General features: G+C 39.0%; 5 protein-coding genes across 6 annotated transcripts; 3 read left to right on the top strand and 2 right to left on the bottom strand.

Annotated features, from left to right (window-relative positions):
- The first annotated feature begins 2,972 nt into the window (after window positions 1–2,972).
- On the top strand, window positions 2,973–6,742 carry LOC110065846 (cytochrome c oxidase subunit 4 isoform 1, mitochondrial-like). The gene is made up of 3 exons (XM_020773013.2): window positions 2,973–3,249; window positions 5,813–5,944; window positions 6,476–6,742. Exons 1-3 carry the CDS (start codon window positions 2,976–2,978, stop codon window positions 6,583–6,585), a joined length of 516 nt encoding a protein of 171 aa, XP_020628672.2. The 5' UTR covers window positions 2,973–2,975; the 3' UTR covers window positions 6,586–6,742.
- A 636-nt stretch (window positions 6,743–7,378) lies between these two features.
- LOC110065845 (2,4-dienoyl-CoA reductase [(3E)-enoyl-CoA-producing], mitochondrial-like) lies at window positions 7,379–13,158 on the bottom strand. The gene is made up of 8 exons (XM_020773011.2): window positions 12,822–13,158; window positions 11,459–11,516; window positions 10,839–11,073; window positions 9,737–9,836; window positions 9,573–9,645; window positions 8,677–8,823; window positions 7,825–7,887; window positions 7,379–7,719 (listed from the first exon to the last, which is right to left on the bottom strand). The coding sequence occupies exons 1-8, from the start codon at window positions 13,109–13,111 to the stop codon at window positions 7,660–7,662; spliced, it is 1,026 nt and encodes a 341-aa protein (XP_020628670.1). The 5' UTR covers window positions 13,112–13,158; the 3' UTR covers window positions 7,379–7,659.
- Window positions 13,159–13,327: 169 nt separating this feature from the next.
- Window positions 13,328–20,086, top strand: LOC110065844 (NACHT, LRR and PYD domains-containing protein 12-like). 2 transcript variants are annotated; one of them, XM_020773010.2, is made up of 4 exons: window positions 13,328–13,829; window positions 15,022–16,965; window positions 17,774–17,885; window positions 19,037–20,086. In XM_020773010.2, exons 1-4 carry the CDS (start codon window positions 13,589–13,591, stop codon window positions 19,101–19,103), a joined length of 2,364 nt encoding a protein of 787 aa, XP_020628669.2. In that variant the 5' UTR covers window positions 13,328–13,588; the 3' UTR covers window positions 19,104–20,086. The 2 variants fall into 2 exon arrangements, with proteins under 2 accessions (XP_020628669.2, XP_089154898.1); XM_089298772.1 differs by lacking the exon at window positions 13,328–13,829 and adding an exon at window positions 14,165–14,325.
- Window positions 20,087–21,142: 1,056 nt separating this feature from the next.
- On the top strand, window positions 21,143–21,970 carry LOC110065855 (uncharacterized). The gene has a single exon (XM_020773023.2). The coding sequence runs from the start codon at window positions 21,143–21,145 to the stop codon at window positions 21,968–21,970; it is 828 nt and encodes a 275-aa protein (XP_020628682.1).
- Window positions 21,971–26,599: 4,629 nt separating this feature from the next.
- LOC110065856 (melanocortin receptor 5-like) lies at window positions 26,600–27,888 on the bottom strand. The gene has a single exon (XM_020773024.2). It carries the CDS (start codon window positions 27,664–27,666, stop codon window positions 26,857–26,859), a length of 810 nt encoding a protein of 269 aa, XP_020628683.1. The 5' UTR covers window positions 27,667–27,888; the 3' UTR covers window positions 26,600–26,856.
- Window positions 27,889–27,912: the final 24 nt, after the last annotated feature.

Below are 27,912 nucleotides of genomic sequence, written 5' to 3'. Positions count from 1 at the left end.
TCGAGTTAACTGGTTTCCAGTTGAACGTTTGTTTCGTGACATGATCTACGCACGCGAACACTGTTACAGAGGTTTTGATTCGTGTTTCTTGTGACACTATTTTTCTTGGTTTTCTCGTAGCTTAGCCAATCAAAAACTATTTCCTCTGGCAAGGGAAGAAGTTGTTCTCGGATATATTCCTGTTATACCTGCCATTGTTGTTTTCCATTTGACTGGATGAAAACTTTAGAGAGTAACAAAAAGAAAACATACAACGAAAACAAAACGAAAACTTTAAACGAGTTCAAACATCTGTATGGCTAAACTAAACATTAATTAGGTTTTGTAATAGCAACGGTGATTGCTTTCAGTGAATTAACAAAGGTGGCAATTTTGTACTGATATTTTTGTTACTTTGACTGTAAATATTTTGAGTTATTTAAAGAACTGCTGTTACCATTTCTGGATATTTGTAAAAAGTACAAGAAAAGCGACTGCTTCTGTAAAAGATTGTAAAATATTTACGATAAATAAGAAGTGTTTAAAATGTATTGAAAACTTTTGACTCTTGATTATGCCTGTCTTGTATTAGAGGGATTTTCAATTGATTGTCGTAAAACCAAAACCAAAGAAATCACTCTAGCCGATCACAAAGGACACAGAGAATCCAGAGACCCAATCAAAACTCAAAGTATTATGTAAGTAGGTATTATGATGTAATGGAGTTGTCTTCAAGCACATCCCTTCGTATGCGGCTGGATAAATTTTTTGGGATATATACCTGTCCCGGGTTGTTCGAAAGGTGGATAACGCTACCCACTGGATAAATCTATATCCAGCGGATAGCATGGTTTGTTTTGTTGAAACTTATCCACTGGAGAGCGATTTATACGGTGGACAGCGTTATCCATCTTACGTACAACTGGGGCCCGGGGGAGGGGTACTCCCAGAAAAATTGGACCGTAGGGGTGTGCGGCCCGCTTCCCAAAACCCTTACCCTATTATACTATTACCCCTTACCCTAAACATAATTTGTGAAGGGCTTTTGTTGATTTTCTTTTCGATAATGATGAAAAAGTGGCTTCTTCTCAAAAACATACCTATATCAAAGCTAGAGTGCAAATACCATACTCTATTTATGACCAAAATTGCCAAAATCAGCTAAAATCGATACCCTATTGACGGCTGAAAAACCATACCCTTTAATCTTTGGTGTCGCACATACCTATATAGCTCATATAAGGGACGGACCATTAGAAAAGTGATGGGGGGGGGGGGGGTTGGGGAAAGAAACCGAAAAAAAATTCATGCAAGGGAAAATGCCAAGAAAAAAAAATTCGTGCAAAGAAGGTAAAGAAAAAATATTCATGTAGAAGGTCCAATTGTGACTTTTATTTAATATATAAAATTTGCCAGTGTCTATTAAAAATAATTCTTATTCAAAATATTCTTGGGGCCTTACCCCAGGCCCTGCTATATTATTATTAATAAATAAAGACATCTAACATTGTACTGAAGTGTTTTCCTCACACTGCATGAAATAACAAATATAAGGTGACAGAAATTAATTCCTACTACAATAGCCAGAAATGTCATTCAGAAATCAACAATATTACCAAGCACAATATGAATAAACAAAAATCATTTCCTTCCTATTGAAAGGAGACAATTAGAACCTTGTTTTTGTTTTAAATTGCAGCTAGTGTACCTACAACATACACTGATCGTGAGCGGGAAACGGAATGGTACTTGACTAAAACACTACAAAATCGGTAAAACGGTAAACTCTAAACGGCACAAAACTCTCTAAAAGGCATAACAACTGCTCACTGGAAACTGTCCAAAATTCTGCTGGTAAACGTCCTCGAAACTTAAATTTGTACGCGTAATAAACGTACACATAACCTAAATTTAAAATGTTTCCGTGTGCGTGCGCGCTATTCGCCCGTCACGCCACTTCAGAACTGTCTTCTCAACATACAATGTATGCTGAATTACAATAAAAATAATAAGATAAAATTTGTAATAAATAAATATTAGAATTTGGTATCTTTGTAAATATTCTACAACATTATTTGTGCCCACAATAAAAATTAGAGGATGGGTCTTATTCCCTTGAACCAGACTATGTGGAACTCTCACACGAAAGGTGAGTCTTACATTTGCTTTCTTTTTTTTAGTAAAATGAAGCCTAAGTTCATTTAAGTTATTACAGAGCACCATAAATATTAAATAACTTTTGAGAATCATTTGAATATTTCACTTTTACTAAACAGGTACCTTCTTTTTGGATTGACATTTTGGAGTGGAGGGCACTACAGAGGGGCTGTTTTGGTGAATGGAGTATGGCATCGTTATGATGGGCTGTGGGAGAGGAATTCCAGAGGGCAGGACTGAAAAAATGCACAGGGAAGCCGTCCACTCCAAGTGGCTTCCTCCTCTCTCACTGTGTGTACATTTTCGAAAAGATTTTGCATTGAAAGTGGCCTGCATCCTTTGATCTGTTGTGAGTGTAGAATTATTTATAAAGCACCAAATCATAGATAATGAATCAAGATTTCACTGTTCCAAAAAAAGCACTATTTGTCTGAAAAAAAAAAAATTCGTGCAGAGGGTTTCACCTGAAAAAAAAATTCCTGCACAAGCAGCGAGCGGAAAAAAAATGTGTAAGCTGAAAATTCCCCACTCCCACCCGCCCCCCTCCTCCCCCCCATCACTTTCCTGATGGTCCGTCCCTTAAAAGGAGTACTGCGGGAACTGGGTTGGGGCCAGGAGATTTGGACAGCTGGATATCCAAGTTTGGGTACTCCAAATACACACGAAAATATGTTAGACCGAATTTGTTATGTCTGTCCAGTTAGCGGAAAGCATTGGCCCCACAGCATAAATCAGATCCTTTCTATCACCTCCTCGAAACACCAAAACAAGTGCTTGCAATGATTTTGCGTTGGACCCCCAGGTACGAGTCGGTACTTCGTACATGAAGAAATATTGAGATGACCCACAACTCACCGCGCGTTATTAGCGTTAGTCTTCCGCCATCTTGTTGGAGTTGGGCCATCAAAACTTTCATCATGGCAAGTTTATTGAGAATGGGTGCTCTCCCTCGACTTTACGCTAGAATTGCTTGTAGGCAAATCCAGACGTCGGCTGCACGGAGATATGAGCCTGTTCCAACGGTTAGACGGGAGTATGGGTCTGAATTAGCAGCGCTGCAAGCCAAGGAGAAGGGTCCGTGGACCGAGCTTACAAAAGAAGAAAAAATAGATTGTAAGTCTTCTGATTCGAGCTTACATAAGAGCGTAGTGACTACTATTTTACGTTTTACTTAATGGTTAAGTAATCGAATTCATTTTGGTGTTTTAGATGAATTAAAATTGTTTTAATAGCCGTGTTCGTAATATTGGTTCATTAGCCAACTGGGTCGTCTTAATACTCGAATGTTAAATAAATGTGTGAGGTTAAGTACAAGCTGAAGACTTGCTTAATCCTTTCATTATCATTGTTAACTTAACGTGTGCAGAATTCATGTGATTAAATTAAAGGTCTGCTTAAAAACCTCAGTGGAACTATTAAAATTATAATCGTACGACGGCTTATTGATTTTCCTAACATCATCTTCAAGGCAAGAGTGAAAGTATCGAGGTGATATAAGAATTTCAGTAGGTGAAAAAAAAATTACTTTTTTTTTTGCATATTATATGAGAGCAAGCAGACTTCATCTGCGAGAAGTTATTCATTTTACATGTACAAAAAATGTTATGTTTGTTGAATTGTATACAACTTTAACCCATTTTCACCTGGAGCGTTTTGGAAAAAACGCCCTTTTTAGACTTTTTCAGCCTGAATATGAGCCAAATAAGCTCCAATCTACTCAAAAAGGCATTTGCAACATGATAGCATGCATTTCTTTCCACTAGCATCACTTTTTAGTTCACCTTCTTCTGGGCTTGCTTCCAGTTTAAGAATTTCTGAGAAAGCATCATCGAGATGGAAAATCCTTACCACGGAGTAGCCAAACGTAGCTGAGGGAAATTTTGCTTTGATTTTTTCACACCATTTTCTGAGCATTTTTGTGCTCATATATATTAGAGGTATCATTGGAAAGTAGGGGTGTAACAATTCATATTCCTTGTGATTTGATTCAATTTCCATGATTGCTTTTCGATTTTGATTATTTCAATTTAATTATGCAAAATTTTAATTTTTTTTAATTTTTACAACATGATGCACAATGTAAACAACATACAACCCTAAACCCTCAATTTTAGGATACAATGAGTGTGTCACACATGGTTGGCATATTTGGAAATTCTCAAGGGGTGGTAGAACGGCAACATTTTTACCACACAACAAAAAATGGTGCATGAACTGCAGATGTCTTTACTCATCAATCAAAAACGCACATTTTAAAGAGTTCAGGATTCTGATTTCACAATGTAATAACTCCCTGAGGACACTCTGGGAAAGGTATGCAAAAAGTCGAACCAAAATCGAAATGTGGAATCAAAGGATTGGGAATCAAACCGAATGGTCATAATCACGATTTATCAAGAATTCAATCAATCAATACACCACTGTTGGAAAGATCTTTTCCTCCTGCAGAACTTGAGTATCAGTGATGCCAATTTTGGTTAAAGGTGATGATGTCAGAAGTGTAACAAAGGCCAACACTCATCAGAGGCAGTTATGGGCGGCACAGGCATCAATAGGTTAATATGTACAATCAAAATACATACATACATACATACATACTTTATTGACTTTCCCTTTAGAGGCTTTTCAAAGACAATACAATAATAATTTAAAACTACTTAAAAACTCTAAGATTCATTAAGATTAATTAACTAGAATTAGGAATCTATAAAATCCTTAATGAGTTTACGTTTAAGATAAAACTTAAAAGCAGATACTTTCTCGAGAGTTTTTAGAGAGCTATCCATGGAGTTCCAGATACTGACTGTTCTGTAATAGAACGTTCTCTGACCACTGGCAGACTTAAAAAGAGGAATGTTCAGCATTTGTGAACTTCTTGTGGCACGTCCGCTTATTTCTCCTCGCTTACTGAACTGGGAAGACAGATACTCCGGCACGCGAGATGTTAGACATTTGTAGGCCATGATAGCGCTCCTGAAATATAACTGAGTCGCGACTGGTAGCCATTTAAGCTCTTTTAAAACTGGTGTGATGTGATCATATTTGTGTGTACTGGTCGCAATTCGAGCGGCAAAGTTCTGAATTCCTTGTAATTTATTTATATTACTTTTTGATGTATTCGCCCAAACGTTCGAACAATAAAAAAGTTTACTAAAAACTAAAGTATTTATAATAGTTAGTAGGGTGCATTTGTCAAAAACATGCTTTGTGCGGCTTATTTGACCGAGACAAGACATACAGGAGGAGACAGTTTTGGTAATGTGTTCGTCATAGGTCAGGTTCTTGTCCAAAATCACCCCAAGATCTTTAGCGGTGTGCTCCGGTACGAGTTCTCTTCCCATGAAGGTGAGGCTGGGAGTGTCCAGTGTCTTTGCTAGTGTATGCAGAACCAGTTCTTACAAATTAAACCAAGCAAAGAAAAGTCTCCTTACTACTCAGGATTCTGATGACTGTTGGAACGTTTGTTGATTCAAGACTTCACAACAAAGCGCAGTCTCCTTTCAATTTATAGGTTTGCTCTGCACTAAAGTTTTTAATTGTAACACCTTGGGAAATTATAATCTGGTGGATGCTGGATCACCAAAAAACCGTGTTTCCTGATATACTTCCCTACCTAGAAAACCGGGTGTGATTCTCTGACAAGGTATATTGACATACATGTAATTTATCTCTCAAGTATACAGAGCCCAGTTTGTAAAAACCATTGCAGAGGAAAAAGTTCAAGAACCATATATGAAGAAGATGATTGGAATGCTTGCTTTATTTTTGGCTGTATCAGTTGGTTTGTTTTCATTTCTCAGGAAGTATGGTGCGTGCAGTGGTCTCCTACTACTAGTAATTTTCAGTCAGTGTGATTAATATTCAGTCATTGAGGCCCTATGAGGCATTTCCAGGATACGGGATTATTTGGGTAACAAATTAATAGGGTACAGGATCTTTGGAGGAAAAAATTAATGGGATATGGAATATTTAAATCAGATAAAATGGAAATATCAAGTGGAAATATCGTTAATTTGATATTCAATTGGAATTAAAAGGATTGGGGATACTTAGGTCAAAAATTAACCGTGTCAGGATGCGGGATTGTCAAACCTTCCCTAATGGGGCCTCATCATTGCATCTGTGTATTGTATGCGACATTATCCACTCCACAGAGTAAAAATAACTTTAAACAATTACAGATTTGTTATGATAATGGTACCCTAGCAAACAGGTTTAACTGGTTATTTGTAGTCCTCGTAATTCTCTTGAGTGCGTGCATCATAACACCCTACATAGACTTTGGTTTTCAATCTGTCACACACTAAGCATGATATATATATATTTTTTCATGTCTTAGTTGGTCCAGAGAAGCCCCGCACACTCACTCCTGAGTGGCAAGCTGAAGCTGTCAAGTTGGCAAAGAAACGGAGGTCAAACCCCATCAGTGGAATAGGCTCCAAGCAGTAAACATTTACAGTGTTGTTTCATGCTCAACTTTGTTCTAAGCCTGCTTTAGTTTGTGGTAATTTTACGAATTTCGAAATATCTTTGTTTGACTGTATGCTCAGCTAATTATGTGTAAATAAAGGACGTAGTAATAAAGCATTGCTGCACTTTTGATTGTTATGGTTGTATGTCATTTTTTTTTAATCAAATATGTTTTAGGCTTATTTGTGCACATTTCTCTACTCCCTCACTAGACTGCAGGTTTTTTCATTCGCATTTCTTGTTTTGACTCAGATGCTAGGTATGCATGTTTGTGTGGTCAATTTATCATCAATTTGGTGCTACTAAGTTAAATCTAAGGACAGAAATCTGGAATTGAAATAACAGGAAAACAAGATTGTCTTACAAGCTTTTGGGACAGAATTTTATGACATGTAAATGCAATCATTACAAAATGACAGCGGACAAGAACAGTGGGTTTTTCAATTTGAAAGTTTTAGTGGAGTCAGAGTTATGAAGTTGGTTCTTGTGATTGTTGTGTCACATTCTGTCAATAGATTTATTAAAACCTTGTTCCCAAAGTGCCTCTTTCTCTCCAATCCCTTCTCGCCTCCCAAACTCAAAGAAGAGTAGAGACAAGAACTGGGTTGAAATTTTTTAAGAATCACTTTTTGGGAAATGTAGTTCCTTGCTTTCAGTTACTCTAATGACTGCCCACTTTATAACAAGGAAGAAAAGTGAAATGTTTTTTCTCTACTATAGGGATGGGAGGTTTTTGTGTTGTCAAGTTTGGAGGCAGAAACAGCTCAAAAAGTCAATATAATATAATAAATTTTATTCTTTGAAAACCACAGTGATGCAAGGTAAAATATAGCAGTCCATAAACTGTCTTACACTAAGAAGAGTACAAAAACAGAAGTTGCACTGAACGATTTTTGGGGGCAACTTCTATTTTAATTTGTGTCCTTATTTTAACTTAGTTGTGATGACAGTTCCACAATAAATTGACTGTTCATAGAATTGATTTCTTAGTCTGACTTAGAGCAATGCCCTCCAGGCCTTGATAAATCTCATGAGGTACTGTAAACATAATGTTTAAGAGCCCTTTGTTTTCCTGATCATTGCTTCCAGCTGGTCCCACTGTTCATTTGGAATCTAAAAGTGAAAAAGGCATGAAAATAAAAGTTTAAAAGAGTTATTGAAGTTTGACAGCTCACAACATGCAAACAAAGAAAGAGAATTATGACATGAAGTATCTACCTTTCTGAACTCATTGAATTCACCAGCCATAGAGACATACTCTCCTCCATCAAATGCAATAACCTGCAAAAATGCAATGATTTTTATTTTTGCAAAGAATGGTGTATATTGAATTAGCTAGCAAAGTATTTTGAAAAGAAAATAAATTAAAATCTGAGATTTGGCTTGCCCCACTATCTGTCCATCATAATTGCTGGAAAAAATATTAAGTATTTCTTTCTCCTATTTGAATCCATTCTCCCAGTTGTCTTCCATTTTCCTCTTGAAACCTGTGATCAGGTGTTCTTATTCTCAAAATAAGAATGCCTTCAATCACATGTGACATTTTCCTTGTCCCAACGGACTGCCCCTTGGTCTCTTTAGAATTACCCATAGCCTGAGCCATCTGCTTCACCAGAAAATTGCAAGTGAACTCTGTGAAAACTAACTGTGGCTTATAATATTCAAATTATGGTACATGCCAGCAACTGCATGGTCACTTCCAAATACCACCCTTGATCATTTTTTGAAGAACTAGCTAGAGGCAGGAACCATAATCAGTTTTGGCAAACCTTGCATCCCGTGCTTGCAAGTTTGTCATGACTGTTAGTGACTATTTACTAACCATTCTCATCACAGACTGTCAAACACTTCATTAAATTAATGTAACATTTACAAAGATAGGTTCAATGATTTTCTTCATTGTCGTCACCTGTATCAGCTTGTACCCTGCAAGCAGAGTCTCCAAGAAGACTCTCCTTGCAGGGCAGTGTACTTGATGACATGAAAAGAAAATGTTTTTGCATACTAGAATTGATCACTGAAATTAAAGGATGAACACTATGACAATGATATTTCATGATAAATGCATACTTCTCCTGTCATCCAGCTGGAGTAATCACTGACAAGGTAAGCTGCAAGGTTTGCTAACTCTGGGATCTCGCCAAGTCTGCCAGCTGGGATGCGTTCAATAGCTACTGACTTGAAACTTCCTTGGGGATCTAATCGGCTGAAAGCACCCTAAAAACACATTAGGACCTTGTAAAATCTTTATTTACTGTTAGCAATAAGAGCATAAATTCAGTAACAACAAATAACATAATATTAATTATTATAAAGGTGCAGTGATATGTTTGAAAGATGTGTGCAAAAGCTACTAACAGCCACACAGCTCTCTCCACGCATTACCTGCCTATAATTATTATACTGGTGCAGCACTGTCATTAGTGTCACAAACCAACCAATAAAGGCATTTAGAAAACGGCCCTAAGAAAATACTCTTGCTGATTGGTTAAAAATTGTGTTTCTATAACTCGATAGAAACACAGAACTAGCATGAGCTGTTGACGTAATGATGGTGCAAGCAAAGAGAATTTACATTTTGATCAAAGAAAACAAGTCGTTTTTCTTTTTTTCGTCATGGCATTTTCTAAAAGAAATAGAAAGAGTGTTCTCCATGTTTCTATGGAGTAAAAGAAACACTTGTGAAAATTTGGGAGAGTTTGAAAAAGCTGTGGAAACACTTTCCTAATGGCCTGTGTTCCCACAGCATTTCTCGTTCTCCCAAACTTTCACTCTAACTTGTTTCTATAACTCGCTAGAAACACGGTACATGTTTTCTATTTCTTAAATAAAACATGATTGCTCATGTTAGCCCAATGACTAACCAATAGATTACATCGTGAGATTGAAACAAATTCCAGCGCTTCTGGACATAGGCATGCAAAGCATGCAAAATACTCTGATGCTAACAATATTTAATTGAATACCTTGGTCTCAATGGGTCCTGGAGCTATGGCATTAAACCTCATCCCATATCTACCCCACTCCGCTGCAAGTGATCTAAAGAGATGTACAAAGAACAATAATTGTTCTCAATAATTATTACTGTTCACAGAGCAGAATTTGTATGCTGGTGTTTACAGTGTATTACCTGGTCATGGTCTCTACACCGGCCTTGGCAACAGCTGATGGTACGACAAAACCTGAACCAGACTTGGCATAGATGGTGGTGATGGCCAAGAAATTTGCACCTGACAAACAAATGAAACAGATCCCATTCACTTCCAATCGAGCCAGGAAAGAGGTATCATGGTTAAAAATCAATTACCTGCTAAACATGAAACACTAAAATTTTATTACGAAACATGAAAGATAGAAAGTGATATCAGTACTGGAGATTTTGTGTTCGTTTCCGGTTTTAGGATGGGTCACATGTGGTGCCAAAGGGTGTGGCTTTTAGCCATTTGGTCTAAAACTTCGACAGAGATTTTGACCAATTTGGATATGGTTGACAACTCTGGTCAGTTTTAATAGGCCCTTTGCAGCTGGGGTCACGTGACCAAATTTTTCCTAAAAAATTTTTGTATTATGGGCTATAACTTAAAGAATGCCAGAAATGGGAAGAACGCATCGAAAATACCAAAGAGGCCAAGTTTGAGGCCCCAGGAAAAAACGAGTAAGTTTATACCATAGTTTGAATTTTCGGAAAATTTAGAGGATTCGTATGGAAAATGTTTCTGGAGAGCAAGGTCTTGCTCTCCAGCAACATTTTCCCATACAAATCTTCTTATTCTTTCAAAAATTCAGACCATCATAAAATCTCAGTCTCTAATGATGGGGGCCTCAAACTTGGCCATTTTGATATTTGCGACATGCTTTTTCCATTTCTGGCATTCGTTAAGTTATAGCCCATAATTTTATGAAAAGTAGGTCACGTGATGGCTTAGCTGCAAAGGGCCTATTTATACCGGATAAAATCTGTCCTATTTGTCTCTCGACAAGTGCAATTTAACATTTGGAAATCTGAAATGTTTTTAAAAAACAAAGCAGTTTCTAGGTAGGGTAAGGGTTACTACCCTCTCCGAGTTTCAGGGACACCATATCAGAAACAGGAAAGCTCAGTCTGTGTTAACTTTTCAGGATAATGATGAAGACTTGTTAGTTCATCATCACTGTGTATGGACTATTCTGCCCTCAGAAAAAGATCAAATAGCCCTTCTGATCCTGGGAAAATGATCAAGTCATTTAATTACCTTTCTGTGCTTTTATTAATCTCTTGCCAATGTCCAGAGTTATGAATGCTGTGCCATTCAGAACAATATCAATCACTGTTTTCCATGCATTTGGAGACAATCTCTCCGTTGGAGACACAAAATTCCCTGCTGCATTATTGATGATTATATCAGGGAGGCCACACTCTTTCTCGCAGAAGTCCACAGCGGCTGCCACTTGACTCGGATCTCGAACATCTGTGGCTACAGGGAAAACCTACAAATTGAAACCTGTCAGTCTACAGTTATAAAGAAAAACATACCCTAGAGGTTGGTTTGACAAACAAAATTTGTGTCTTGTGTCATGTGTCTTGTAACATTTTACCCAGATTTCACAGGTCTCACCAGTCCACTTGATCTCTCGTTTTTTCACTTGGGGGGAGGGGTGCAAGAGGGGGGTAGGGCAAAGTGGAAGGTCATTGTAAAAACCACTGCAGCAACTTGTCCCAACATGATGTCACACATAGATAATAATATTAATGACTTAATATTGTCCAGGTATAGGTTTTCTTTCTCATGGACAGTGATTAAAACTGCTTATTAATTAATGTCATTCATGCACATGGAATTCATGTATATTTTGTAGTCTAGTACACACTGACTTTGTTTCCAGTGTCTCTGGAGATTTCTTCAGCTGTCTTTTCAAGAACTTCAAGCTTTCTGTGAATAATTTTAATACAAAATTATGTACAAGTAAAATTGAAAATTTTGTAGTACACAAAATTAATTTACTAAGGTATGTGCCTCAATGTATATACCACTAGTTATGTTTTTTGAGTATGTGGGAAATTTGAAACACATGGTGAGACATGAGGTGCATCATTCTGAGTATTTTATTGCACACTATACCCTGTGTACACAGGCTAGGGCGTCTTGACTATTGAATCTAATAAAATTCACTGAAAAATCATGAGCAAATTTTTAACATAATTTTTCCTTTATAAAAATATGTTCAAAATATTTCGATGCCCACATTCACACTCATAAATGTAAGCCAGCACACAAATTATAACTTGAGAAAGCATGAGTATGACAATTAGGCTGAATGTTTATCTGAGATGTAGTGAACTTAAGCCAACCAACCAGATTACTTACTAAGGCCCCGTCCACACGTATCTGGATATTTTTGAATCCGCAACTTTTTCTTTCCGGATACAGCTTCTGTCCACAAGCATCCGGCAAATTCAGCAGCAAATCCGGATATTTTTGAATACGCTCTCCAGAGTGGAAAAAAAAATAAATCCGCGATGAATCCGATAACATGTGGATGGTGAATCCAGATATTTTCAAGTCCAATAACGTAGCAAAATCGTGTCCAGTCTCTTACCGAACAATTAACCAATATGGCAGCACAACGTGTAGGCCTAGTTTCTCCACAGTGAATCCGGATACCATCGGATGCATGTGGACAGGCAAATACGATTTGAATATGCTACGCGCGGACAGGGAAATTTTTTAATCCAGAAAGAAAAAGTTGCGGATTCAAAAATATCCGGATACATGTGGACAGGGCCAAGAAAGCATTATTGTGAAGTAATAACAATGATCTAAGACTTACGTACACTACAGTACTCACATGCTAAGTTTATTATCTTTTTGAGGGGGGAGGGAGGGTATATTAATCATATGGTACTTTTGGAGGTTTAACTCACGGCGTCACCTCCCTTACTCTTTCTTTCTTTGAACACACCTCCAGTGGCAGATCTAGACCTTGAGCTAAGGAGGAGCCCAGTTTTTTTGCTTGCCCTGCCGGCTTCTATTCCTTCTGTGATTTTTTTTTTTACCCAAAATAAAGGGGGGCCTTTGGGTCCCTCCCCTAGATCCGCCACTGCCCTCTCGGGGGGGGGGGGGTGCAGCCAATCACCCCAACCCATCCCCTGCCATCCTAACCTGATTTGCTTCAAAATTTAATTTAATTATTCTTTTTTAAAATCGCTGAGCTTTAAATTAAGTTAACAATAGCACCTGCTGGATATGACGACAGTGGCACCTCGTTCAGACAACATTTTGACCATTCCTTTTCCCAGACCTGTCCCTCCGCCAGTGACAAAAGCGACCTTGCCTTCAAAGCAATTTTCAGGCAGCATGCAGTCACTCCGCACGGGAAAATAACTTCCACTTGAAAGGTGATTTACGCTTGAGCTCAAGTTTCTTTTGTTCTTAATTCTGGTCAAAAGTGAATGTTCTGGTCCAAATGGATTTGTTCTGACAATCAACCGCCGAAAACAACAAGTTACCCTCATCGCGGCCGCCATTTTGTAGATAATTGAAAGTGTACTCAGGGGGTATCCCCTATAACGATTGTTAATCCCATATTTTGTGCGTTTCAAGATTTTTGATCAAGAATTTTTTTATTGCAAATTAAGTTTACTAATCACAAAATCAATTTAAAACTGGAATAGTTCTATGTCTCTTCCTTTAAGATTCGTTTTCGTTATAAATGATGTTCCCGAGCCCATCCTACAGCAAAACTCTGTGTAAACTTTATCCCAGTCCTTCAATCAGTTCTACGTTTCCCGGTCACGCTTGCGTTTCGTGATTCTTGCGCGCTGGATATTTATTTTGAGTGCGAATTCTCTCAGTAATTTCAGAATGTAATGGATGCGTCTCTCTCATGGGTCACACCATCACGTATTTCCAACGTGGAAAGCAACATGAGGTCGGAGTGATGCTTGCACCTAAGGCAACAGAACAACTCCGTAGAATCTGATAGAATAATATACTTCTGAGCAATGGATCCATTTCGCGTGAAATTGTTGTCACTGTCCAACGAGATCACTGATCGAGAGCTTGTAGAGTTGAAGTTCATTTGCAAGCAGCACATTCCTGTTGGAGTATTGGAAAAAATTAAAAGGCCATTGGAGTTGTTTGATGAGCTTGAAAACAGGAACTTGTTAACTCCGGATAACAAGGAATTTCTGGCAGCCATATTAGGCGGAATAAATCGCTTGGAACTGAGGGATAGCTTGCTAGGTAGGGGTTGTAACCATCTTAATATTCACGGTGGCTTGGCAATCTATCATGACACAGTTGCTTTTATACTTACGGTTGTCGATTTGCGGTAGCAACTAGCCTCTAACAATTTGGAGGTAAATCGATCAGGCCTCAACCTGAAGTCGATCAGCCCCCCCCCCCCCCCCCCCCCAAGAAAAAAAAAATTGCCTTAATTTAATTAGGCCCGGTCTACCCGTCTGAAGCAGACGGTTAGCACTTGTTGGTCAATCTAAATTCAGTCAGACAAACTCAGTTGGGTCAAATGTCGAACTTATCATGAACTTAATTGCTCAGTTTAGTTCATCTCCAGTAAAGTTCGGCCTTTGGCGTGGGCCTTATTCTTCTTGTAAATATGATATAGTTTTGTAACTGCAGACCTGTTTGTTCAGCCAAGCATGGGTGTTGTCAGAGGAATGGGTGTGATGGAGGAACAAGGTTTTTCAATTGTAGTCTGAGAAGAATGAAAATTAACCAGGTACATTTAGACCTAATTTCTTTATTAATCGTATCTATAGCAAAATTCTTGATCGTGATTGGTTCTCCGTGCACCTTTTTGTCACGTAATTGGCATGTGATCACATGGGTGTCCAATTACAGGTACCCAACTGGAACTTTTCATAATTGGATACCCACCTGATTTGTTCATCAATTACGTGTGCTGGCTTCCTTCACACTGTTGTCTACAGTTTTCAACAACAACAACACTTATGAAAAGCGTTACAGACGTTTTCGTTCAAAAGAAGTCCTCTAAAGACATTAATAATTCTGAAATTTTGTTATAAATACGATTAGTTAGTAATTGGACCTCGTGTCGCACAATTTAGGGAGTAGTCGTGCTCATAATTTCAAATTTGCCTCATGCTTCACACTCATCCAATTTTGAAATTACTGGCGCAATTACTCCCTGAATTGTACTCCACTCAATCCAATTGCTATTACTTATTACACTCCTTTATTTCCCGCCAAGCATTACCATGTTGTCTTGCTAAGTGGGCTTTGATATTACAAAGCCCTCCCAACTATCAAACATTCCTGAGTCATGAGCGACTCAGCGGGATAATTGATTTAAGTAGGGACTAATTGACTTCTGGTTGAGGCTAATTGTCTGGGGACTAATTTTTTTTCCAGTTGCATTTGATTGTGTAAACAATAATGTTCCTTTGGTTTGCAGGAAATGCCAGGGAGGATCACTCATCTCCATTGAGTGTAATGCAAGATACTCTGTTTGACCTTTACAAAGATGTAATTGGATGGCTACAGCCCCTTGCATGGAATAAATCATTTTATATTCACATCAAACACATTTACACCAACCTCCAGATGATCACGCAAACGCAGCATGGACGAAGCACTAAGAAAGAACCCTTGGAGTCTTACTTTGAGATTTTCCAACCTCGTTCACATTCTTCCAAGCAGAGGCGTATCCTCATTGAGGGCCAAGCAGGTGTAGGCAAGACTACATTTGCATCATTAATGGTGTATGATTGGGCATGCAGAAATCCTAACCTACAGCATTTTGAGCTTGTCCTTTTTATTGAACTCAAACAAGTGAAAGGGAACTTGAAGAGTGACATCTTTGAGTTGCTATTTCCAAGGGATTTTTCTTTTTCTGCAGATTATCTTTTCCAGTATATCATCTCAAATCAAGAAAAAGTTCTCTTCATTCTTGATGGCTACGATGAAGTTAATCCTTCACAACTGCAAGATGTGGAAGACCTCATCATGGGGAAGATATTCAGGAATGCCACCGTCATTGTGACTTCAAGACCTGGTAAAGGGTCACGGGTTCACTGGTTCATGGATTCCCGCATTGAGATAACTGGTTTTACCAACAAGAACATCCATGAATTTGTTCTCAAGTACTTTCAAGATGATGTGCCCATGGCTGAGAGCTTGATAGCACAGCTTGAAATGCACCCTGTTGCAGAGAACATTGCAAGAATTCCACTCACTGCAATGCTTATTTGTGCCATTTGGGAAGAAATGCCTCAAGCAGACTTGCTTTCATCAATGACCTCTCTTTTCATTGAGCTCACCCTCTTGCTTGTGAAAAGACACTATGCAAGACAATCTGACAAGGACAGCTTTGATCCTAGCAGCCTCTCCTCGCTGCAAGATATTCCGGATGATCTCTTCCAAAGCCTTCTGTCATTGGGAGAGATTTCCCTGAATGGATTGCTGAATGATCAATTGCTTTTTGATGTACCTGAGCTTGAGAAGAAATGCATCAACAAAGGTGCGTTAGACATTGGTTTCTTGTCAAAGGAGATGGGTGCATCCAGACTCAAACCAGTTCAGAAGTGCCGCTTTTCTCACAGATCTTACCAAGAATTTCTGGCAGCACTCTGGTTAAGCCACAAAATCAGGCAGGCATTTACTGACAGATCTGTGTTTGATCAAGTCAGTGTTTACATCATGAACTGCCTGTCCTCAGAATTAAGCTCTGTGCTTTTTCTGTTCACTCCCGGGTTGTTGGGAGATGCCTTTCAACCTGTCTTTGAGCTTCTGCTCCTGGAAGGTACTGCTGAAGTTGACGAGGATGAGAGCTTAAGGCAGTCTCTCTTTGAAGTTTGTATTCTGTCTTTGTATGAATCTCATCAGGGACACTTGGCTTATAAGCTAGGGTCTCAAATGCCTCCTGGTGTGGTCACGCTGCACCATTTTAATGCTACCCCTTACTGGGTGAGAGCTCTGGTGTACTTTCTGTTGAAAAACCCTTCAGTGACATCTTTGGTGATAGAGCACAGTCAAGTTGGCAAGCAAGCTCTTCAAGTATTGGGAAGGTTCTTTCCTGAAATGGTCTCTATCCAAGAGGTGCACCTGCAGTCAAACATGATTACAGATGAAGGTTTTTCTTCTTTTGCAAAATCACTTTCTTCTGTGCCACATTTGGAGAGGCTGGTGCTTGCACACAACCTTTTAACTGATCATGGATTGGAGTCTCTAATCTCAGCCTTCAAGGATCTTCCTAATTTGCGTCAACTGGATCTCCAGGGAAACAAGATTTCAGAAGCTGGATTTGGAATGTTAGTCCCTGCACTGTCATTGCTACCAAAGTTGGAAGGGTTGCAGCTTGGTAACCCAGTGATTTCTGGGACAGAAGAAAGTCAAGCAGGTAGGGTTGCTCATATGCTATTTGACTTGCCAGCTATATGTTTAGAAGCCTCTCAGGGCAAATACAAGAAGAAAAGTTGTGAGAATGGATGACTTCATTTATCTAGTCATCAGAAAAAGTCTTGACCTCTTGTCGTTGAAATGCATCACATTATCACTGTTTTCATTGGGTGTAGCTATATCCCTGCCTCTTCTTAAAGATGATGAACTTGCACCAGTTAGCTACCTGGTTCTCCAATCTACAAGATTAGAATGGACCATAGGTAGGCAACTAGGTAAAGTCTGCATATGAGCCATGTGGCTTACCAGGCAGGAGCTTGTTCTGGTTGACGTAGCATGAAGGAACTAAGAGCATTTCTACTTCCCCCTGGTGGGATGCTAGTCAATCGCAGGGTTACCCCCAGCATTAAGTTTGCCGGTATCCATTTATCCACCTGGGTGGGAAGAGGCGCTGTGAGAGTAGTGTCTTGCTCAAGAACACAACGCCATGTCCCCCAGCCAGGGCTCAAACCGGGGCCGCTCAATCTGGAGATGAGCACACTAACCATGAGGCCACGACACCTCCAAGAGAAGTGGACTATACCTTTACAACTAATTCTTGAAAATCATCGCTCATGAGATATTTGATGAAATGAGATGGGAGTGTGGTGGGGATTTTGCAAGTCTGAAAATACTTGACTGTGTTGATCACTATTACACCATCAGCATATCCTTGGACTTGCCCTTTGGGTGGTGTATAGTTATCTTACGACTTTCTTGTGTTCAATCTTCTCTTCAATTAACTTGCACTGTTTTGATTACTTGTTGAGGTGGAGAAAGTCATTCGTCGACAGTTGGAAATGGCTCTACCGGATTGTCTGAGGCAGTTTTCAATTCATTAATGGAGGCTGTCAATTCACATGGCAGCCTTAAAACAATCAAGTGAGTATAAAGTACAGATATTAGTGCTCTCTAGGTGGTTGCAAACCCCTTGTAGATTACCCTCCAAAATATTGTCAGATTGCCTAGGAATTTATTAATACCATTGATAAGTATTTCTCCTCCAAGCCTGAAGAGAGTAATGTTTACAGTGAACTGATATCCAGGTCTTGAACTCAGTTCACTCATTCTGCAATCCAGTGCACTCACTATTTAGGTGGTGACGCACCTCACCCTCTGCCGAGGCACAGTGGCCTGGTGGTTAGCATGCTGAACTCCAGATCAAGCGTAGGCTCGATTTCTGTCACTCATTTGAGTCCGGCTGATAAGCAAGCCATGATCAAGTGGTACAGGTTGGCGCCCTTGCTGGGGTCATTGTGTTGTGTTCTTGTGTTCTTGGACACTCTCACAGTGCCTCTCTCCACTTAAGTGTATAAATGGGTGTTAGCAAATTTAATGCTGGGGGGTAATCCCGCAGTGGAGTAGCATCCTATCCAGGGAGGAGTAGTTCAAATACTCCTAGTCTCTTAATGTCACAGAAACCAGGATAAGCTTTCGTTGGTGGTATGCACCACTTGGGACTGACATAGACTTTACCTTATATCTCAGTTTTTCACTCTGTATTCAGAATGATGTAAGCTCACGGTGGTTTTACTAACTTAAAAGAGCATAGCCTGCAGTGCAAGCATATTTTGAGCATGCGAGTGCACATTTTCATAATAGGCCGCTATCTTGGATTTGGTAACTGTAGAGGGCTGGAGCAAGGGAAAATTTGCTAAGGGAGTAGATGTGAGGAGGCAAAAATTGGCAAGGGAGGAGGTGGAGGGGAAGGTTATTTCAAGTGCCCCAACCCCCACCCTTCTCTGCTCCAACCCTCTACCAGTCACGCATCTCATTACAATCCAAGATGGTGGCATCAAAAACCTAGTTTATCAAGCGTTCCTTTCCAAAATAACGCCTGCAGTGTAGACTAAAAAGAGCATGGTAAAGAATGTCAACCTCATAAATCACTAACTTGTACTTGAAAACTTCAAGTTCACTAATAAGATCTTCAATACGTAGAATCGTGTTTTGCACGACTATGTCTACACACTGCCTAGATAGCACTGTCTAGATAGCAAACCACGCTAAAAGTTTGTTTATTTTTCCCTTAGCCTCAGTCAAAGTGCAGTTCCTGTGGGTCAAGATACAGCCAAGTTTGACAAGCTCAGGGTGTCATAAAGTCAACATCAGTACACCTAGTTTCTCCAGAGTAAGACAAGAATAAATAATCCACTGAATGTTCAGAAGGGTTGCATGACAACACAAGCAAGGTGTCCACGCCAACAGGGCGATAATCTGGACATGGACGCTTGATGTAAATTTTCTCTTTATTCAGAATTTCCTTTGATGAAATCTTTGGAAGTAAGACTACATTTTTTGATATTCTCTCCTCTTTGAACACGTACCATCTGAAGGGAGGGGGATGGAGATATTTTTCAAACCTGCTATTTTTTATTAGTTAGGAACTGTAAAAAGTCAAAGACAGTCAAGAAATAACGTGTGGACTTAGCAGTTTATTATCTTTTTCCATTGGTGGTCCACGCGAATGATAAATTCCTATACAAGTACTTACATTAAGGATATTACATGAACGCGCGGAGATACTAATGTTATCTTCTGGTGATGATGGTATCTCTCACGAGAGAGCTCAGCAAACAAGTGAGAGGTACCATCAGCACGTGTTGAATCATATTGCAAGGTATTGATGAAACATCCAAATCTAAGACATCTCTTGCATTATTAATTGATTTTAAAAGTCCCAAAAACAATGGTCACCTTAGTTGAGGAAGGTTTAAATTAGAAAATTAGGTAACGCGAAGATTAAGTTCGTTTGCTCCTCAACAAAATGTTATTTTCTGTGTTAAAAAAGTCAAATTCAACCTCACTGACGTTGACATGTCCCACTGACATGTCCGTAACCATGACGACATCAATATTCTCACATGTGAAAAAATGAACTAAAAATTTTTTCGCTATTTCCTTAATATCTATATATTATTAAATGATTTTCTATTTCATAAATCTATCATATAGGATTCTTGTACCTTATGCCACACGATGGTTTTAGGGTATTTTGTCTCTAGAAGTAAATACCTAAAAGTAGTAATAGTTATTAGCTGGAAATGTTTTAAAATAGTAATTCAATAAAGAAATAACAGTCATTGTGTCCTGGTGGATAGAGAGGAAAGTGCCCTGAAAACGAGGTCGATATGTGCAACGTCAAATTGTTGCTAGGTAACGAAGAGATGACTAGAACAACCTGCACCGCTTTTGTTCCTTTTGTTGATGTTGTCTTTATTTTTTTTTTATTGGAATTTTACAAAGAGTGGTGGTTATTGCAGTCGATTTTCAACGCTGAGTCGAGTTACGTGCGACAAAGTCGCGAATCGCACATATTAGGAGAAACTTTATGGTTCAATATTCCTCTGTTGGCTATTAATTAAACCTTCCGCTAAACTCTCTTGAAGCTAACAATAAATGCTCCACTGCCGACAAACGGAGTTCCAATTTGCGCAATTTCTTGCAGTAATACACTTACGTTTGCGAAAAGCTGTGGAGAAAAACACCTGCCAACCCTTTTTTATCGCTTGTCGTGTTTTAAAAAATCGTGTGCTGATAGATCGTGATAAAAAAGAAGGAATATATTATGATGAGTTTGATCTGCTAGAGAACTTTTGAGCCGCTGTAAAGTTTGCTTTCCTATGACGGAAAACAGCTGCTGAATCTTCAGTTTCACGAACTAATTTAAATTTTCCTGATCAGTGGACATCGAATGATTTATGTTTGTTCTGCAGGTGTCAATGTGCTAAGATAAATGTCAAAGCTTGGCTTATTTGACTACCAAAGACCACAAGGAAAGAGTCAAAATTGCCGTGCTAAACGCGTCCTATTTTACACTGTGCAAAGAATTGAAGTCGAAGTTAAAGATCTTATCTTGATCTGCTGTAAGCGGCGTTCAAGCAGATCGCGTGTGAGCAGTTTACCCGTTGTCGCGTTCTACTGAAAGAGATGCCAGCCCTTCAATTTACGTATTTCATCGACTGAATAATAATGCTGAATTTAAATATCCTTTATCCTAAGACTAAATATGAAATATTTACAAGAACCACACTCATGATTTATAGCACCGGTCCTAACACCAGAAAAGAGCATATGACTACCGCTGGCGTGAAGCCGATTGTAGACTTCTTGGGAGGGTCTTACTCTGGAGTTTGAAGATGACGGAACCTAATCTCGTTTTTCTCGCGGTTTTCAATTCCCTGCTCAGTGTGTTTGGAAGCTTGATGAATTTAGTGGTGGCGTTTGTCATCATTCAGAACCCGAACTTACAAAAAGGTTTAAATCTTCTGCTTCTGAGCCTGTGCGTTGCGGACTTTATGAATTGTGCGATTTCACAACCCATGTACGTGCACGCGATTCTGAACAACGCTGACGAGACAGGCTCCACTTATACACTAGTCTTCACCATTATAGCATTCATCACATTACACGCTTCTACGACAAACCTAGTAGCCATGACGCTCTACCGAATGAAAGCGCTTTCGCGCCCATTCGCCCACTTTCTTCTCGTTTCTAAGAAACAAGTTCTGATCGCAATCGCTCTGGTTTGGGTGGCGTCGATAGCAGTGGGTGTCTTTTTCGCCACTGATGCGGGAAAACTAGTCGCAGCTTATGTTCATCTAGCGATGACACTTGCTTGGATTGCAGGCTATGTTGGGCTTTTCTGGCTGGTGAAGCAGCACAAGACGAAAATCGTTTCGTTGGAAGGTTCGCCCACGACCCAGCTGCAAACAGCCAGTCTGCAATACGAAAGCGAAGCCGCCAAAACCTCGGCCATTTTAGTGGCCTCGTCTTTAGCGTGTTTCTTTCCCGATATAGTGTTGGATTTCATGGGTCGCGCAGACGAGAGCAGAATGGCGTGGGGGTTTACCATTTTGTTTATGAGTTCGACTATAAATCCCTGCCTCATTATCTGGCGCAGCCAACACTTCAGGCAAGTCCTTGGAAAAACTGTGCGAGAGGTTCGGCAGAGGCGACTGAAATGAGCGCTCGCGAAACGCTGGTAAAACTACGCTTTCGTAGTGTTTAATTAATCAGCACTGACAGTATGAAAGTTGTAAGTAAAGGTATTAATCAACGAGCGCTAAAGCTCGTTGGAAATCTTTGATCAGTTGTGCACGATATTGTTCCAGATGAGCCTACATCTTCCGTGAAGTCAAGTATTGTTGTAAGAAAATGTTGAGCTAAGAAATCTGTTCGTAGTAAACTTAACGGCTTCTCGAGGTTCAGCTGACAGAGAAAAAAAACTCCAAATACCATAGATGTACAATACCCTGGTTACAACAGGACCTAATTAAGTAAGCGCAATTTTACACACGCGAGTTGTAGTTGATGACTGGAATTAGGGACCTTAAACAATGACGACTGCGTCGCCGGGGACGACGTCCAGTAGAAAAGAAATTTATATTTTCTCTTCGAATTTCGCTGCTGTATAGATTTGTTCAGTGCACCCTGTCATCTGTCTCACAACTTATTCGCGTTCTCGCCGTTCGCGTTCTCCAAAATACGCGGAACTTGGTCGCTTCGCGTTTTCCTCCACATATACATGTATTCGCGTGGAACGGCAGATGAACAATTGGGTTCTCTAAATGTTAATGTGAGCGGTCAATCGAGCCGATAAAATGAATAGTGAACAATGATGTTTTATCTGAACTAGTCCACCTTGTGATATCCTGTTTAGAAGCTCTTTCCAAAAGATCATTTAAAAGTAATCGTGTTTTTCGACGAAATTATGATCAGATTTACCAACAACACGTATGCCCGTGATGAGAAAAATTACGTAGTTCATTATCAGTTCTTTATTAAACAAGACAGGACAAAACGAGCTTTCTACAGGACTTTAAAACTTCTAAAATTTAAGCCAAAAGATTCATCTTTTAATTCTGCGAGGTCTAAATGATCCTAACGATCTGGCAGAAAGAGATTTCGGAGGACTTTCAGGCGTTAAATTTTCTAAAAGATTCACGCCTACGGAAATTGAAAAGAAAAACAATTGCTTGTCCCAACAGACTAATTATTCAGTTTGTTGAGCGGTCACATCAGAGACAGCTGCACAATTGAAATTAAAACAGAATGGCGTCGTCACCTCAGCTTTCGAATTTGAAACTTGGCAAATGTATATAGTGTATTCCAGTTTTCGTCCATATTCAAATTTTCACAACTTATTTACTGTACACACCATACATTAGGTTCAGTGTTTCTTTAGGGAACATATTTTTTAATTACGGTCCGGTTTGCTTTTAACCACTTTTCTTATTTGGCTAGACAATAAGAACAATAGTACGGTAAACTAACATGATTTTATGAGCATTGTGAGAGAAAAAGAAAACCTGTACAGTTCATGCAGCTTCGTTATCTGTAGTGTTTTACTTCCACTGTTTATTTCAAGCAATTTGGTGCGTGATATTCAAAACCAACAGCTTCTTTTGTTTTTATGTAATAGTTGAAGGGAAAAACTTCAGTGCCTCAGTGTACAGTTGCAAACGATCTTCAGCCAAGCAACATACATACATGACCTTTATTTCACCTCGGATTTACAAGAGTAGCTGTATAGCTAATTTCTCCAAGAAAATAATTAATAAATAAATAAATAAATAAAATAGTATTGATAATAAAAAAGTAATAAAATCGCATATTATATACAGTACAATAAACTGCTATTTACATAAGTAACAATTACATAGATGTTCGAAAGAAATTTGGCATATTTTAGCTCTAAACTCATTCAAGGACTTTATTGACCTCAGACGCTTTAGGTTTGGGAAAGATCAAACAAGAAACCACAGCACCGGAAACAATTTCATTTTACACCGCACACCGTAAGGTTTGAGATCACCAGAACACCGCAAGGTGGGACTTTATTCACAGCATCACCACAGCAAAATCAACATAGCAACACCGTAAAGCACCTGTCCCCCTCTAACAATAAACATATAATTTCTAATTAGAAAAAAAAATAACAAAACATTTATTAAAAAGTCATCCGGGAGCTCTCAGTTCAATTCTACCTTACGTATTTGTGTTTTTTTTTTCCGCAGAGAAGTACAAAGCTTCAATAACTGTTGAAATGTTTTCTTGTTCTGTTATTGCACACCGTTTCCGTACCAATTCAATTCAACTCAAAGCTCATCGGACCCTGGCCAGCGCTTTTTTTTTTAATCAAAAAAGGTTCCCTCAGTATACATGTGCCTGTGTTCTTCTGTTCTATGACGTCAGAGAATGCCTAAATTGCACAACAGCAGACTTTCTTGCGTAGAGATTTCTACAATTCGACACAACATTGGCGTCAACTCTTTTTAAATCCCTGTTTGCGTTTCTAACGCAGATCAGTGATATGATATATAAAAGACGCATTCATAACAAATAGTTCATGGTGAAGTGCAACTAACGAGTGCAATAGGGGACGATGACAGTTTTGTAGATTTAGAATTGCTATAAGGAATAGTTCTTGATATGTTTTCTTTTTCTTTAGACTAGAATTGTAAATAATTATTTGTAATTATTCATATCATTCATATAGTTTGTAAAGCGCATTTGATCACATCCATAAGCAAAAGAATATGATCATAATCTCTTGCCGCAAGCTAATTGAGCCACCGAAATATTATAATTATAATAGTTATTATTATTATTTAATTACTGGGAAAAAACTGGGTCAGATAACACGTATATCATGTAGCAGACAATTAACAATTATTATATTGGCCGAGCTTGAGCGAAATCTCGTGATTTGTTAGTGGCGAACAGATTAATTATTACGCGTGAGCATGTTAGTATACTTGCAGTAAAACACATTTAGACGGTATTACGCATGAGCAGACCATTATTTGTAGGCAGTTATTTGTAAGTCACGTGGTAGGCTCTCGGCCAATGAATAGGAAGACAAAATGAATCGAATGTTCATAGCTGTCATTGCTGTTGAGTCTGCGGTAAAATCATACTCTTATTTAAAAAGACATACGCATGCACAAGGTGAAAGGATCAATATTAAACATTATTATATGGCTGTGTCTCACAAAGACTGGGAACTACCGAATTCACGAATTTGATTGGCTGAAATCGATATTGACCGCGGTCTAGATTTTCCCATCTAGACCGGCATCTAGCTAGACCGGTTTCATTTTGCGTTGAAAAAGTAGCAAACTCAAATACAAAAATGTTCACCATTTCTTTTATTTTCTTCTCATGGAAGTGCCAAAAAGCTTGATGACAAAAAAAAAAGTAAAGAGGACGAACAAATTTCGGCAGGTTTAAGTTAAGCTCATCGCCGTTCGCAAGCAAACTGTCAGCAAACCAGTTACGTTAAACGAATTAAAGTTTTCTTCTTTACCATATAATAAACATCTCATTAACCGAGCTAAGTCGGTCTGTATGGGAGAATCTTGACCTCGGTCGTGTGTACAGATCTCACTGCGTTTGGTCTGTACTCACGACCTCGGTTACGATTCTCCCATACAGACCTCCACCTTGGTTAATAAGAGCTAAGAACTGACCCTTTGACCTCGCTTGCATGTCAAGACGGGCGACAGGTATTCCCTGGTTTGGGGCCTTGTTCTATTACTTGGGTGTTCGTGGGCAGCAAAGTAGCTAGTGCAGCTCCCAGTAAGTTGCTTATGAATGTATCATGAAGCTAAGGGGAGTGGGGAATTGCGTGTTAGACTCGCGAGACACGCATTAAGGGGGGAGGGGGTGGGGAATAGCGTCAGCAGTGAGAGCAGTTTCCTAACCATATTGACACCTTTATCACATACAAGATCTATTCAGTAGCGTCGCACATTCCACTGACATTAAGGATTAACACCCTCGCTCTTCGCTTTAATAAAACATTGTGCGCGTTCTCTCTCCAGAACCACAAAATTAAATTAAAAAAAACGACCTGGATTTAATCTACGGAGCCACGAGCATTTGGAAAAAATAGTTTCTTTTAAAACAAGGCCTACAATTTAGCTCTAGACAAGAGTTTCCTATAAGCATACCTTGTCTAAAACAAAACATGGAAAAGTAATCTATAGAGCTTCTAAAACGATTCAAACGAACTACTCTTTGGCGCTACACAAAAAGGGAAAGGGCAGAAAGGGAGAAATTGACAGCAATTGAATAAAAGACGGAAGCAGGAAACGTTTTGAGATCGGAAGGTCTGACGTTGAACCTGCGTTCAATCTCGTTTGTATTACCGATAGACAACAAAATTTAATCGCAACTTGATCGTTGATGAGACTAACACCTTTAATTTTGAGTGACATGGGCAGTCGGAATATTTACGCACCAAAAAGGTTAATCGATTGATCTTAACGCGGTGTCCATTTCAAATTCTTGCCCAATTCGGTTCTAAAACCAAAATGGCACTGGAAACAATTTTAGTTTTTTTGTCACCCGTGTCAATGAATTTCAAGTTATTACTGAAAAACATTTTGAATAAAGGCAAGGAAAACTTGATCACTTCAATCTTTACTAAGTACTGCGACAATCCACTCGATGTCAGTTCCGTTCTACACTGGCATTATTTACTTGCGCTCTTACAAAATTTTATCAAGCGTTTGAATTTATCAGTCTAAGACGCTAAGGATTATTTTCCTCTGGAAATAAACCATTTGTTACAATAAAGAGTGCATTAGTTAACATTAGGGTAACTTTTTTATTCTCCAACAACATAGCGACGGTAACATTACTTTTAAAGAGTTGTCTATTCATTTATATTTTTGACAACCTATACAAACTATTTTAACTAAATATAATTGACTGAGTATAGTATGATTCTTTTTAACAACATTTACTTCTCCTTGAAGAAATCTGAAGAAATTGAAGCCTATATATAATTCGAGCACACTTTAGAAGAAATCCTTGACAGTGAAATAGTATTTCTTCTTCGTATTCACAAACATTGAAAAGTTTTTCGAAATGCGGCTCTGAATTGCTGACTCCTGCAGACAAAAACACACGGATTTATAACAGCACCAGTAAAAAGCAGAGTGTAACACCACAATAATCTGACTTCATCGGCTTTTCCGAGGAGCTCAAACACCACGTCTGGGAAGAAACAGATTAGAGAAGTACCAACTAAAATGGCAGAGGTTTTAGCTGCCTCGCTTTCGTATTTCAAGTTTGCCATCATGAAAGGACTTGATGGAATTCCCTCCTTAGACATAATCCTTCGCTTGTGTTTGCGCACAAGCCAGAAAATACCGACATAGCTTCCAATCCACGCTAGAATCACCGCTAGGTGAAGAAATGGGGCGGCCGATTTTCCTGGCTCCATATCGAAAACAAAAGCCATAATTCCAGCTAACATCCAAACTATTACAATAACAATCCACGCTTGTTTTCTCGTTATAAGAATGATGTGTCTGAAAAGCCGGGCGAGAGCTCTTAACCGGTACAGAGTTATGGCGGCAAGGTTGTTGGTTGACGCGTGCAGACTCAGGAAGGCAAAAAATTGGAAGACTTTATTCAGCGCCTTAAGATTTTTTTCCTTTTCGTTGACGAGCAAGTAAATGTACATTGGCTGGGCCAAGACGTTGGTCAGAAGATCCGCCAAGGACAGACTCAAAATTAAAAGGTTTAGACCCTTTCGTAAATCTTTGTTCTTGAAGATCACGAAGGCAACTGTGAAGTTCATGACACTTCCGAACGTGCTAAGGAAACCATTCAAGATGGACAAGCTGACAATTCGTGCAGCGCACATTGTTTTTCTTGTAAAACGCTTCTGACTTTGTCACATCTCACAAGACGGTAAACGACGATTTTATTGAATGCGACTGATTCCGTTTGACTCGATCGCCTCAGTCAAAGCGGATTGATTCATTGCAAGGTACATTTTTATTCATTTAGTGCGCGCGTTTTCTGGGTGTGTACAAACACATCACTGTCACAAAGTTCTGAGCTTTATGTGAAATTAACGCCGACCGGAAATTTGCCAGAAGGCCTTTTC

Source organism: Orbicella faveolata, unplaced genomic scaffold (assembly GCF_042242905.1).
Source record: "Orbicella faveolata isolate gen_17 unplaced genomic scaffold, um_ofav_v1 contig_3, whole genome shotgun sequence".
In the NCBI taxonomy this organism is placed as follows: Eukaryota; Metazoa; Cnidaria; class Anthozoa; order Scleractinia; family Merulinidae; genus Orbicella; species Orbicella faveolata.
The sequence above is the reverse complement of the archived record's forward strand: the minus strand, read 5'-3'. Positions and strand labels throughout refer to the sequence as shown.